At 45.3% G+C, this 14017-nt stretch overlaps 1 protein-coding gene and 1 pseudogene across 1 annotated transcript; one reads left to right on the forward strand and one right to left on the reverse strand.

Moving 5' to 3' along the window:
* Positions 1-1986: 1986 nt before the first annotated feature.
* On the reverse strand, positions 1987-6151 carry LOC147005047 (disks large homolog 5-like). Its single transcript, XM_085836184.1, has 5 exons — positions 5988-6151; positions 4839-4998; positions 3477-3620; positions 2661-2844; positions 1987-2163 (listed from the first exon to the last, which is right to left on the reverse strand). The coding sequence occupies exons 1-5, from the start codon at positions 6124-6126 to the stop codon at positions 1987-1989; spliced, it is 804 nt and encodes a 267-aa protein (XP_085692310.1). The 5' UTR covers positions 6127-6151.
* A 3044-nt stretch (positions 6152-9195) lies between these two features.
* Positions 9196-13564, forward strand: LOC147005048 (chromatin remodeling regulator CECR2-like; annotated as a pseudogene).
* The last annotated feature ends 453 nt before the right edge of the window (positions 13565-14017 follow it).

The raw sequence follows: 14017 nt of genomic DNA on the forward strand, positions 1-14017 counted from the left end.
ATTACTCTATTTCCCATTTATGAAATCCCCAGTTACTTATGGCCCCTAGAGCCCCGTAGTCCAGCACCATCTTCCTATTCCTCCTTATTTTGTCCTTCATTCCCTCTCTCTTCTCCATCTCACTTCCCCTCTCTAAAAATCTCAGCTCTGCCTTTCTTCCCCCTGCCCAGTAAGAGCCTCTAGCCTTATCTGATCAATTAAGATTTCACCTGACTGCACCTGTTTTTAGGGACTCTTGAGGGGGCAGAGCACACAAACAGCAATATTCCTTCCACCCCTTTTTGTTCACTTAAAAGGCTCTGAACACAGAAATAGCAGTGGTAATATCAGAGCCGTGTATACATGCCTGGCAGCCTAGGACACTGAGTGTGGGCAGGTCAGGCACTGTACTTACAGATCTTCTGAGATTCTCCACTCAAGTGGATTTGATCCTCTTCATCTAATACAGCATATTCACTGGAAGGGCAAAAGCCAACGGCAGGAAGTGTGGGGATGCCTCACAGGTTAGAGCATCTGCTACTCACTAGAAGACCCACATGGTACCTAACAATCATCTCCAGGAATGGTTGTGATTCCATCTGTGCTCTGAGGGAAATGTCCCTCAGGAGGAGCCACATACAGTATTATATTCAGTAGGAAAAACACCCATTCACATAAATGTTCAACATAAGTCTAATCAGCAACAGCAAAACAAAGCAAGTTTATGGTCAAGGACAAGAGCATCTATTAAAAGCTATTTCCCAGTAGGAAATGGAAGGTCATTATGTCTGCTGTGTGGTTATCACTTGACGAAGATGAGCTTCGCGAATGCCTTAAAGAAACAGACAGACTACTGCTCTGGTGGCAAGAAGCAAAGCTTTACTGATTTCTACAGCTTAAAAACACGGGTTATGACTTTGCCAATTTTGCCCAAACAATAATATTTTTACATAGTTGCACCGGGCAGACAATATTATCATTTTTGGAGTCATTTCCTCAGAAAGAGAACAAACTTCACAAGAAGAAACTGTTATCTGCAGACCCAAGGACATTTTCCTCTCAGGGTAAATATTAACTCTTGACTAGAAACAAGGAAAAACTCTGGCTCACAGAAAGCCATGTTTAGACATCCCTCCCTTTCAGGAGGGATGACCCCTGAACTTTCTCCCAGTTAATGGCTCTGACCTTTTCAGGCCAGAACCAAAGGGAAGCTATTGTTCGCCTCAATCTCTGATGCTCTGTTGCAAGTAAACTGAGACATATGGCTCTGGCCTTCCTGATTTATTTTGTATTCCTTTCTGAATGTGTTTATATCCTCAGCAGCTCTAGAACAATGATTGTATATTCCTCAGTATCTGGTTCACAGGATCATGAATGAATGTGTGTGACAGAGTGCTATATGTTAGGAGTATGAGAATTCATGACACCATGGATGCAGTATGGCAGTGATTACATCACCAAGTGTGTGTCCATGGGGTAAATAAAATTATTGATACACAAAAGTTCATCACCTTGTATACCCCTAGGTGGCTATGACTTTACTATATAGCCCTGGCTGTCTGGAACTTACAAAGATCCATCTCTGGATGTGAGTTCTAGGTCTACAGCAGGGGATAGAAAACCTGAATAAGGAAGATGGTCTCAAAAGTCACGACTTGCAAATCCATTTTTTTGCATAAGAAATAGAATTTTTAAAAAATAGGTTTTACAATTTCAATTAATATAGAGATAAAGGCAAAAATAAACAATGAAATAAAAGAATAAGAACATATAACTTCTAAATAACATAGCAACAACTCTAAGAACAAAAAATGAAAACTTCAAACAAAACTATAAAAAAATTATTGTTCATCTTTTTTCTGCACTTTTAGCAGCACAGACCTATAGCCTGTTACTCCTCTTGGACATTTGTTAGCAGTGCAGTCACCTCCGTTCTCTGCCAAGAGGAATTATCTGAAGAGAAAAGGGAATAACACCCTGAATCAGCCATGGCTTCCTAGTTAGGGCCTATTCCCACTCAGGACATGTGATATAAAGAGATTCATATGAGGAAGATTCATCTGAGGAAGATTCTGGATGCTGGAGATCAGGGTCAGCAGGGGCCTCCTGGCATGACAACGCATTTTGCAAGATGGTCTCTTCTTTAGCTGTGGCCAATCCCAGCTCTCTAGCAGTTTCTGAGACCTGGGAAAGGAAGGCAGTTACTAAGACACAGGAATGGTGGGGAAAGGCATGGCAGCTGTCAGACCTTTATCTCCCACTACCTCATCTTTACTGGACAGTCAACATTAATATGCTAACTGAAATTACTGATGTGAAATCTGCAGATAGGACCCAGAATTCACTCAAACCTCCACATAGCATTCCACCTATCTGAAGACATGCATGCAAGAATGTGACATGTTATTCACCTGTCACCCTGAGTGGACAGAAGACTAGAGCAGAGTTGAAAGGTTCACTTGCCAGTGATAATAGTGCCTCCAAAGAGGCTAATTCAGAGTCTCACAAGAGGCTAACTTCCCAGAATACTTGTGTGAAAAAAGAGCAAAGAACAGCTACATTCCATGAGGAGGGCGGCTGCTTGGAAGTATGGATTAGAAAGTTGGTGGGAGGAAGCAAAGATAGATTCTATTGTGCCAATTATCAGATAGTCATAGCCTGGCCGAATTGTTTGTCCCTACCTGATGTTCTTTAGTCTCCAGGTTGTTGGTCTTCTCCTGTTCTTCTGTACCACTCAGGTTCAACTCCATCAAACATTGACGAATGACGTCCCAATCAGCCAGTACTTCCTTCTTCTCCTGCTGCAATATTGCCAACTTCTTTTTTATAAGATTCTTCTCCAGCAGGAGCCGGCTGTGCAGGTTACTGGAAACACACTCTGCATGGTAAGTTCCTGCAGCCTCCTCCTCCCATTTCTACTTACAGGTCCCATTAACCTGACATGTACCCTGATTCCTGTGAAGACCTAATACAATCCACCAGAATACATCCATGACAGCTGTACAAACAGCAAATAGCCATTTCATGGAAGAAGAAATTTGTGCTGCAGTCCAAACACCAAAAGGGTCCATGTTTTTCCAAAAGAAACAGGGATCTCCATCTACTCATGACAGCCCATGCATTGGGACAATACCAATTAGTAGGGTGCAACTACAATCAGGGTAGTCATTAGAACCAAAGGGAGGGCACTCTATCCTCATGTTACACCTCACTTAGCTCTGTAAAACCCTGCCTGAGCCCCAGAGGCCCAGTACAACATAATAACCTTCTGATGATCTGAATCACTTGTCTGTCTAGAGGCTCCTGAGGATGCCTGGAGAACACTGGCAGTGGTAACAGTCTCCTAGAGACCTAGGAAAACTGAGTCCAAAAATCCAAGGGACACTGATGCCTAAAAAGCATAAAGTATAGAACCAGACCTGCAGTCTCCCGACCAGAAACAAAGGAAGGCAGAAATGGCCATTTCACAAGTGTTGGCCTCCCAGACAAGTACTTACCGATAGAAATTTATCTCCTTCATGAGCTCCTGCTTGTTCTCTCGGGCCTCCATGTTCTTGTTCTCTAATTCATGTAGGAATGTCATGATCTCCTTCTCCTTTAATTTCAGTTCTTTATAGTGTCCATTTGGCCTGTGGTAGGGCCTGGCCCCAGGAAGACAGAACTCCATAAACTTAGGCTTTTAGTAACACATGAACTCAGGCTGGGTCCTGGACTACTGCAGCCATGGAAACCACACACTGCATTCTAAATGCTGGGATTTTCTTAACCTTGGGAAACTGGCTATCCTGGCCCCTGAACACCAGAAGCTAGGCATCTAGATTGAGGGTGCCCTGGCTCCCTGCGTTACTCAGTAGTTCTGAAGGGCAGACTAAGCAGTTATGTTCTCAGGGGTCTAGGCTACAGGTGTTTACCCACCAAACAGCTGTGATGGTGTTTCCCCTGTTTCCATAAAAGGGATTCTAAATCCTGGATACCTAATACTGTAGAGACAGTTATTATATATAATTCTGGAGATGAGTCCAGACATCACCACAGATTTATAATCTGCCCCCAAAATACAAAAGTACTAACACATGTGACAACATAGTCAAAGTGCAATGCTATTTAAAGTGGGGACTACCAGGCCTCAGGACCCACCTCACCTGGATACTCTTAGGTAAGTAAATCCTCAGGCCAAAACACCTACCCCTAGATTCCAAATTGTGGAGAGAAATAAACATACAAAACATATTCACAGGTCTGTACCTGTGCATGCACATAGACTCACAGACTTAGACCTATACACAGGATGGAGAAACAAAGAGTGAGAGAATGAAAGAGAAAGAGAGACAGAGACAAAGGGAACACAATGAGAGGTAGAGTAATGCATGCAACATTACTGCCTCAGAGTATAAGGCACACAGACAAAGAGGAACAGGCATGAACTTCAGGCATTCTAATCAAGCACTGAGAAGAACCATGTGGGACCAGGCCCCTCCAGCTGCTACCTGGAGGTTCCAACACTCAGTCACCTTCGAAACAAGTAAAAACACAACTACAAACTCCCATCACCTAGCAACCTCCTCTCAAAGGCTTTCCAAATGAACCCTAGGAAATCATCACTGCCTCTATCCCTGAGTTCTTCACTCAGACTCCAAGTTCCTCTTTTCAAGTGGAGGGAGCAGAAGAGTCTATTTCCCTTCTCGCTCCTGACAAAACTTCTGGTGTGGCCACTCCTCTAATAAGTATTTAGGGGCATGAAGTGAGGCCCAATTATGTTCTGGTGGTATAGCTTCCTAGAACCCACCCCTTTAAAAGCATAAGATGAAGGAGGCATTGCAGACCCCGGAATGACACCACAGGTATGGAGCAAGGTATACCTCTTGTTCATGGATCCCTCGGTCACATAGATCAGGCGATCTCTCAGCTCATTTGTCTCCTGGGTAGTGAGCTGGATCTCTTTGATCAGCTCGTTCTCTTCCTTCTCAAACTGCTCCTTGCTCATGACAGGTATAGGGGATGATGTCTGTCTGTGAGCCACTGTAGGTAGATGAATACGAGAATATTTGATGTGAGAATGCAAAGAGTGTGGACTTACCAAAGAGAAGGATAAAGGCCTGTAACCTAGTGACACCACCAAGAGATTGGTCCCAGCATGAGATTTCTTCTGAGTGGATCTCAGTTCTACCATCACTCTAGAGAGATCAGGTGATGTAAGTAGCCAGATGTATCCTCATTCCCCCTTAAACGTGCTTATGAGGACCAGAGAGATGTCTTCTTCAGGGTACAACTTGGCTTCAGAGCCCTGAGCCCTGTGGTTTCACAAGTCAGACTACAAATTCACTATCACAAGTATTATAGATCTTGGAGATGCTCAGATATCCTACCTGTTACTCTAAGCCAAGGAATTGGCTTAATAAGTCAGGCAGGGGGGAGAATATGTTCATCACAATGATCAACTTCCCCCCTGAAACACAAAACATCCCAGAAATAAAAATAGAATCCCCCTCTGGGTCTATCAACTGCTTGTTCTTTGTTTACAGTATAGAAATGGCTGGCACCCACAATTGGTGATAAAGAAAGGTAAGGTAGGAACTGTCACAAACAGGAGGTCAGAGTAGTTCTGAGAGCATGAGGTCATGGTCTGGAGCACCATTCTCTCCCTGTGACTAATGTCAGATAACTACAGGAGCTAAAAGAAGCCATGGACTGAAGTGCAGGTTTTCCCTCCCTCAAACTGGCATAGCGTAGACCCGCTGTCACTCCTGATGGTCTCATTCTGTCCCCAAGTAACACCCACAATACCCAGTGCAAGTCAAGACTTGAAGTTCATAGCCCAACAGCTTTGACCTTGCCAACTCCTGCCTTAGGGGATGGAAAAGTACTGTTCTGAAATCCTTGATGATTCAAGAATTGTGATAACCATGGAAGTTTTTTTTGCTACCCAGAGTCTCCAGTTCCACATTACTAGAAAGGCCAGCTCAGGCCACCCCTACCAGGAAGCTCAACATCCACTTCCCAGGACTTACTCCTCATTCGCCAAGTCCACCTCCTTCGTCCTTCATTACTCTCAGATGGAAGGCCAGCATCCTTCCTCCCCTCTCTGGTCTCTCTCCCATCCACATTGGTTCTCTGAAAAAGTCTACCAAGTCGGGCAAGCAGGGCCATCACTGCAATGTCCAGTCTCTGACTGAGAAATCTCAGTCAGCTTGTTGTAACTACAACACTGGTGACATCACAGAGGTTGCTTAGAACTCTCCAGGAGACAATAGAATGTCCAAGAAGGGACTGCTGATGTCATGGACTACATAAAGCATTTGGTTCCCTGCTAATGTTCTCCCTGTACTGACAGGAAGCTGAGCTGCTCTTTCCTGGGGCATAGCCATTGAGCACATCCTCCTTCCAAAGCCAGGGTTTGCTCTAGGCTTGATTGGCCACACCTAAGTAATTCCTATGTATCTAACTCTGTGTTTCCTTTCCAAATATTTCTCAGAAATATCTCATCCTACCTTAAATTTTCCTCAATCAGCAATAGGAGCCATTAAAACTTAGTGAGAAATCATACCAGTTTGAATATGCTGCCAAAATCTACTCCTGTCTAATCATATACAGGTGCATGAAATCTCATCCATGCTCAGCCTTCAGGGCTGGTTGCAGTGTGGGTGTGTGTTAGGGACCACACTCATGAAGCCTTGTGTTGAGCTTTTGTAATTTGCCCCAAGATCCCTTAGGAGGGAGACATGCAGTCATCATGCTTCTGACAACATTCTAGAGATCTTTTGGCAAAGGAAACTGAAATATGGAGCCACCAATGTGTGACCCTCAGATTGTGTGGGGGCTTTTCTCACTGCACCAATCTCACCGATCAGTATTGCTTATAGCCCTCTGTGTGCTAGACCATGAGTTTCTGTATGAAATAAATAATATATTCAACAGAGGTGCGGATGTGCAGGCAGAAAGTATAGGGTAATACTATAGACATAGGTTAGTTGACTGGGCAAGGTCCTAGCATCTTGTATTTGGGTTCATGTTTGGCCCCACAAACCACACAAAACCCAATTTCCGTCAAACATGAATGATTCATTAAATGCAGACCCTAAAGTTGATTGATCAGAACCATTGCTCAGGATTTGTGCCTGAGCCATAGCTCAAAAAATCTATCTTTGTTAACTTATAAAGACAGAAAACAAAAACCCAAAAACCAAACCAACCAAACAAACAAAAACAAATGAAAAAACAAAATTAGTTCATTTAAAGTTAGGGAAATATCCAGTGTTCTGTTCGGATCAGGCCATTTTAGATATAACTGCATATTGACCCTTAATTTGAGGGGTCCCATGGAATGGTTTATGTACCATTGTAAGATTAACAAACCTCATACAGAACACAACAGAATGTGGACACCATGACTTTGCTGAGTCAAGTTGTTTTCTCTGTTGATGATTGGCTGTCATATGACAGCAACTATCTGAAATAGGGGGCAGACATAGAAATCAATGACTTTTGCTATACTGTGCTGTACATGCCTTAGCATTAGATTATCCAGGTCTCTCACAATGACTAGTTATGTTTCCACAGTACTTGGAGGCCCCACTTGGAAGCTCAAATATAGGAAAGTGGAAGCAGAATTGTCTGAGCTCAAGGTTAACTTGGTCCACATGGGGTATTTGAGACCCTGTTTCAGAAAACAACACTGAATCACACGCTACATCAAAGGCCTCACTTACCAAGTCTTTTCTATTATAAAGAACTTACCATTCTCTCCCTTCCAGTCTTTCTTTCTGGGAAGATGGAGAAGTGAGAATGATCTTTCCATTCTAAGGACTATGTTCTCTGTTTCCCTTAGCCCACATTAGGAAAAAATGAAAGTGAGTATCATCATCTGAACAACTGATTAATATCCACTGCTGGTAGCGTGCCGATGAAAATCTTAGCTTCCTTTAGTGTTGCTGACCCTGCAGGAAGTATTAAGTGCTGAGGCCAAAGCTCAGAGAACCTTTCAAGGGGCTAGACAGAAGCCATCAGAGACTCTCCACATCCTTGTCCTGAGATGAAATCCAGGAACACAATGTGAACTTGGTGGCCAATTTACCATACATCAAACTTCTACCTCCACCTTTCTATGTTCAGTACAGGAAAGTGTGCATGCACCTCCATGCCAGATTGATCTTGATATATGTCCCAGGGCGCAGACTTTTTAGAGAGTTGGTTGTAGTCAAGCAATTGGTGCCCTCAGTAAGATGTGAAGACTATCAATAATAAGTGACCACACTGTATTTGTTTAAACATTAGTTAAAAATTGAGCATAACTGAGGAATTGGAAACCAGCTCTGCATCCTGGTCTTTTTGTGCCTATACCTTGCTCAAAAGGAAGGTGGGAGGACAACTTGGGTTCCTCTGCATGGATAGAGTGAGGTGAAATCGGCACTGACCAGTCTGAGCAACAGTGCTGAAGCCCTTTATTTCAAGTAAAACACACATTCTCTGTCCTCCTTGAAAGTGCTCCTGTTGAGGCCATGGACCTTGTATAAACATGCTAACATCATGCAGACATCTTTCCTAATGATACAAAGTTCTCTCTGATGAGGCTTGCCCCCTTACCATATCTGTAGGAAATTTGTTACATGGCAGCCGTCAGTCTATTTCATCCTTTTGCCATAATATGCTTCCAAGTTGTGATGGTTTGTATACTCTTGTACCAGAGAGTGGCACCATTTGGAGGGGTAGCATTGTTGGAATAGGTGTGACCTGTTTGCAGTAGGCATGTCACTGTGGGCGTGGGCTTAATACTCTCATCCTAGATGCCTGGAAATGGGTCTTTTACTAGCAGCCTTTGGGTGAAGATGTGGAACTCTCAGCTCTGCTCTTGCCATGCCTGTGTGAATGCTGTCATGCTTGATGATAAGTGACTGAGCCTCTGAACGTGTAAGCCCGCCCCAATGAAATGTTTTTATAAGTCTTGCCCTAGTCATAGTGTCTGTTCCCAGCAGTAAAACCATAACTAAGTCAGATGTTGGGACAGCCATTGAGGGAGGGGGCAAGCATGCGGCTGCTTGAGCGAGTTTGCAAGCTACTCCCCCAGTGCACTACACCTGTCCTGGCCCGCCTCTGCTTGAGCTCTTGCTAAGCTGAGGGAGCTGCCATTTGCTGAGTGAGAGGCGCTGCCCCATGGCCAGAGTTGGAGCTAGCAAGCAAGATTGAAGCAAGCAAGAGTGAGTGAGTAATCACAGCAGGGAGATGTGCCCAGAGGAAGGCTGCATGGCCATACTGGGCATGCTCTGCTCCTGGTGGGAAGTCCCAGCCATCGCACAATTCTGCTTATTCTTTCACAAGGCGTTATGCCTGCTCAACTTCGAGATCGAGGAGTTAGAGGCAGCTCTTCACAGAGATGACTTGGTATTTATCAGTGATCTGATTACCTGCCTGCTTCAAGGCTGCTATTAGCGAAGAGGTATCACGTCTCAGACATTCCAAGGCTACTTGGAAGTTATTGTTAACTAAGGTTGTGAGCTTGAAGAAGGAAAGCCCAATCCTCTGAGAGATCCCAGTTTTCAAACCTTCCTCTGCGTACATGAGTAGAGATCCTGCATCTTCTCTGTGATTACCCGCTTGTTGCAGATGATGTCTTTGATCTTCTCAAGGGTCTGGATGCAGACAGTCTCCGAGTTGAACCTCTAGGTGAAGACAATTCAGGTGCACTGTACTGGTACTTCTATGGGACACAAATGTACAAAGAAGACCTAGTACACGGAAGGTCCAATGGAGAACTCTCCTTGAGCAGGGAAAGTGAAAGGCAAAAAAAAAAAAAAAATGTCTCAAATGTTCCTGGAAAAACAGACAAAAGAAGAGGAAGACCTGCAAAACGAAAAAAAAAAACTACAGGAGGAGATTATATCTAGTGAAAAGCAGGAAGAAAACTCCTTGACGTCTGACCTACACAAAAGAAATGGATCCGGAGGGGCAGGCCAAGGTACTTGGTGGATCCTGTGTCTAAAAGAAGAATGGAGACAGGTTACTGAGAGCTTCCTGAGAGCCGACCTCTCTCCAAGAGCAGCAACTCTACAAGCTCCTTAGCAGGACTTCCTGCCTGAAATCTGCAACATGATTGCTCAGAAGGGAAAACGTCCACAGGACACAAAGCCAGAGCTGCAACACAGGTTTATATCTGTCCACCTGCCCATCCAATTCATCAAGCTAGAGGAAACTCCCATGCTCACCAAGATAGAAAAACAGAAGCACAGGTGGGAGGAGGAGGAACGACTGATCTTTCTTGCAGTGCAGAAGAAGGAGCAAGATCAGATGTTAAAGGAGGAGAGAATGCAGGAAAAGGAGGAAAAAGGTCAAGGCAGTGGAAGTCTGGGCTAAGAGGAGAAAGCTCAGGGAAGAATGAGCATGGCTATTGGCTAAAGGCAAGGAGCTACCCCCAGAACTTTCCCATTTGGATCTGAATTCTCCTATGAGGGAATGGAAGAAGACCAAGGACCTCTTTGAATTGGATGACGATTTCACAGCCATGTAAAAGTTCTAGATGTGGCGAAGGCTCACAAGAATTCCTGGCCCTTCTTGGAAACTGTGGATGAATCTTATGTCCCCAACTATTACCAGATTATTAAGACCCCCATGGATATTTCAAGCATGGAGAAGAAATTAAATGGAGGTTCATAGTTTACCAGGGAGGAATTTGTAAATGTCACGAAGACCATGTTCAAAAATTGCCGAAAATACAATGGTGACAGTAATGAATATACCAAGATGTCTGACAATTTAGAGCAGTGTTTCCATCGGGCCATGACAAAACACTTTCCTGGTGAAGATGGAGACACAGATGAAGAATTTTGGATCAAAGAGGATGAAAAATGCTAAAAAAGAAGGAGTCAGTCTGGTAGAAATAGTGGAAGCCATGTTTGGACTCTCTCAAGAAACACAGAAGTGTAGAGCAGGAAACAGCCACCAGTAAAGAATGGGGGAAAATCATTGCCCGCAGCACACTGAGCTGCGTCCTCAGGGGACAATCAGAGCAGCAGTTCCATACAACTCTCTCCAGAGGTCGGCACATCAAATGGCCAAGGCTTTTCTTGCCCCCTGCATTGTGGTAGGGTGCCTAGTCACCCATCCCTTTTAAACCAGATGAAGCCAGCAGCACCAGGAACGTTTGGCTCTCTTCAAGGATCAGAACCCATCAACTTACATGGCTCCTCTCAAATTCCAGAGGTGCCCCCAGAGGAGCCCTTGCAACACCCAACCTTTGCTATACAGTCTCCAGTTGGAATTAGTAACCATTGGTTATCCCTGCTCAGTGCTTCAGACCTTTCCAATATGGTGTCACATGTCCCATCCTTACAACTTGGGCAGATGAATTGTCCCAGTCAAGTTGGAAACATGTATCCACCAGCTCCATTCCAGGCAGGATTTATTCCTTCTAGGCATGGTGGGACTCCAGCCCGACCCCCAGACTTTCCTGAAAGGTCTGAAATTCCTCCTGGTCATATTTATCATTCATACAAGTATCTAAATCGAGGACACCCTGCTGTTTGGAATGGGAACCAAGGTATTGTAAACCCTGGATGTTTGGGGCCAGTTGAGAAGCCCCACCTGGGTCCAGGACCCTCTCACCACCCTCATATCATTGGTCATGTGATAGATGGCCGAGTGATTAGACAACCTATCCCACCAAACCAGTGGACTAAACAGTCAAGCTTTCTACCTCATGGTGTTCCTTCCTCAGGGTATATGCAGCCACCCTGTAAGTCTGATGGACATGGTTTGCAGCCACCTCCAACTCCAGCACCAAGTCCTGGATTCAGAGGGCCCTCCCAGGTGCCCAGGGGGGCACAAGTAGGGGAATCCATGATGGACAGCCCTGAAATGATTGCCATGAAGCAGCTCCCCTCTGGAGTCTTTCCCCCAGGTATGCCTTACCACCCCCCTCCAGCGCACTCCTCCCCAATAACTGGTCCCTCTCTAAAGGTAGCTCATTCGTCATCAGTACGTGTGTTAGAGCCCGAGACTGCATTGGACAACCCTGGGAGTACACAGGAGATGTCTGAAACACAAGAGCCTGAGGAAGACCCAGAGCCTTTGCCTGGACATGAAGAGAAAGCAGCAAGCATTTGTTCTTCAGAGGGGGTATACCTCAAACAACTACTTCACCCTGCACCTCCCTTGCAAGCCTGCGGTACCAGGCAAAGCTCACCACAAGAAAGGGAAACAGAGGACTTCCGACTCAATAGTGATGCTTCAGACTCTGCAGACACTTCTAACACATCAAAGAACAAGAACACCTGGCCTTTGGACAATAGCTACAGCAGCCCAGCTGTGCAAGGCTGTTTGAGAGAGACTTCTCCATAGTGGCAGAGATGGGGAATCTACCTGAAAATGAGGTCCTTGGTGAAGCATCTCCCTGTAGGTCAGAGGGGAAGGGCCTTGATGGTAGTGGTCCAGAAAAGCCAATCTGCCCCAGGGGTAAAACATTGCAAGAAGCCATGCTATGCATAGGACTGAATGCTACTACATCTCTTTGCACAGATCCCAGTTGGATGGCTGGCAAGGTGAACCAGTTTTCTCCCTTATACATGCCTGGCATAGAATACTCTAACTCAGCTACACAGTACTCTATGAGTCCAAGTTTGCAAGGCTTGGGCTCTATGATGGGAGGAAAGTCCTCAGGATCACAGCCTCAGTCCTTTCCTCCCAGGGGGTTCCAGGATAATGGTCCCCAACCTGGACTCTTTCCTAGGTACCATCCTCAGCAAGGAATGAGATATACCTACCAGCCTTCTTCTCTGCCTTCCTACCACCCCTATCAGAGGACTCCTCATTATACATGTCCACAGGGCTTTTCTGATTGGCAGAGATCTCTCCCTTCCCAGAGAAGCCCAAGTGGACCCCCAGGGAGTCACCCTCCATGCTCCCTCTTCCCAGAGAAGAATGTCCTGTCTAGTCTGCAAGGTTGTGAGACACTAAATTCTGCCTTAACTCCTCCAACTCAAATGGATGCAGTGACTGCTAAGGTTGTTCCTCCTGATGGACACAATTCTGGTCCAGAAGAAGAAAAGATGGATGAATCTGTGGAGAGGCCAGAGAGTCCCCCAAAATTCTAGATCTCGACAACCATGATGCAGCTCCCAAGTGGCAGAACTCACTGTCAACCAGTGTCTATCTTTATGGAACTCCACCACCATCTCTGAGTTCAGGAATGACTTTTGGTTCATCTGCTTTCCCACCCCACAGTGTGATGCTGCAGACAGGGTCTCCATACACTCCTCAGTGATCAGCCAGTCATTTTCACCCCAGGGCATACCCATCCTCTGTGCCTGCCCATCCACATCCCCACCCAGTAGCCACCCAACCCAATGGACTCTCTCCAGAGCATTCCCTCAACTTCTGTCACAAAGAGGGCCTAGGTCACTTTCAGGCTTCGATGATGGAGCAGACTGGCACTTGAAGCAGATTAAGAGGCACATTTCAAGAAGTACACAGACCAACGGGATTGCAAATGCATCCAGTCCAGTCACAGTCCTTATTCCAAAAGACCTGGGCGCCTGTGGAGTCACCAGAACAGTTGCTGACTCGTAAAATCCCAATACTTCCTCTGGATCAGAGCTAGTCTAGGGAGGACCTAAGCCCTAAGGAAGTGGACTGCTGCTTGTGGAGACCATAAGTCAGGCCTGGCGGATTTGGAGGAATGAATGCTGTACATCTCTGTCCTGTCTTCCGGTTCCACCTCTTCACTGTGAATCAAGCCTTCCTCAGAGCTGAACAGTAAAAGCCTTAGGTGCATACTCTTTAGATAACTGGCTGGCCTGTAGCTGGGATCATCTGCACAGCTGACAAACTTACCCACAGCAATATACCTGGAGTTCTTGTTGGCTTCTCCAAATCCCAAGACTCTTGTCCAGGGAAAATCAATTTAAACTTGGGTGGAGTGTACATGTAATGCTGGAGTGGTGCCTTTAAACTTTCATGAGCAGCTAATCTCAGGTATATATTTGGTGAAGGGACTACTTTAGTATTAATATTTTTGGAGCTGGTCCAGTTTTCAGAAATTTCATGTTGCCAA

The sequence above is a fragment of the Mus caroli genome, unplaced genomic scaffold, assembly GCF_978045245.1.
Source record: "Mus caroli unplaced genomic scaffold, Mus_caroli_1 scaffold_4, whole genome shotgun sequence".
NCBI lineage: Eukaryota > Metazoa > Chordata > Mammalia > Rodentia > Muridae > Mus > Mus caroli.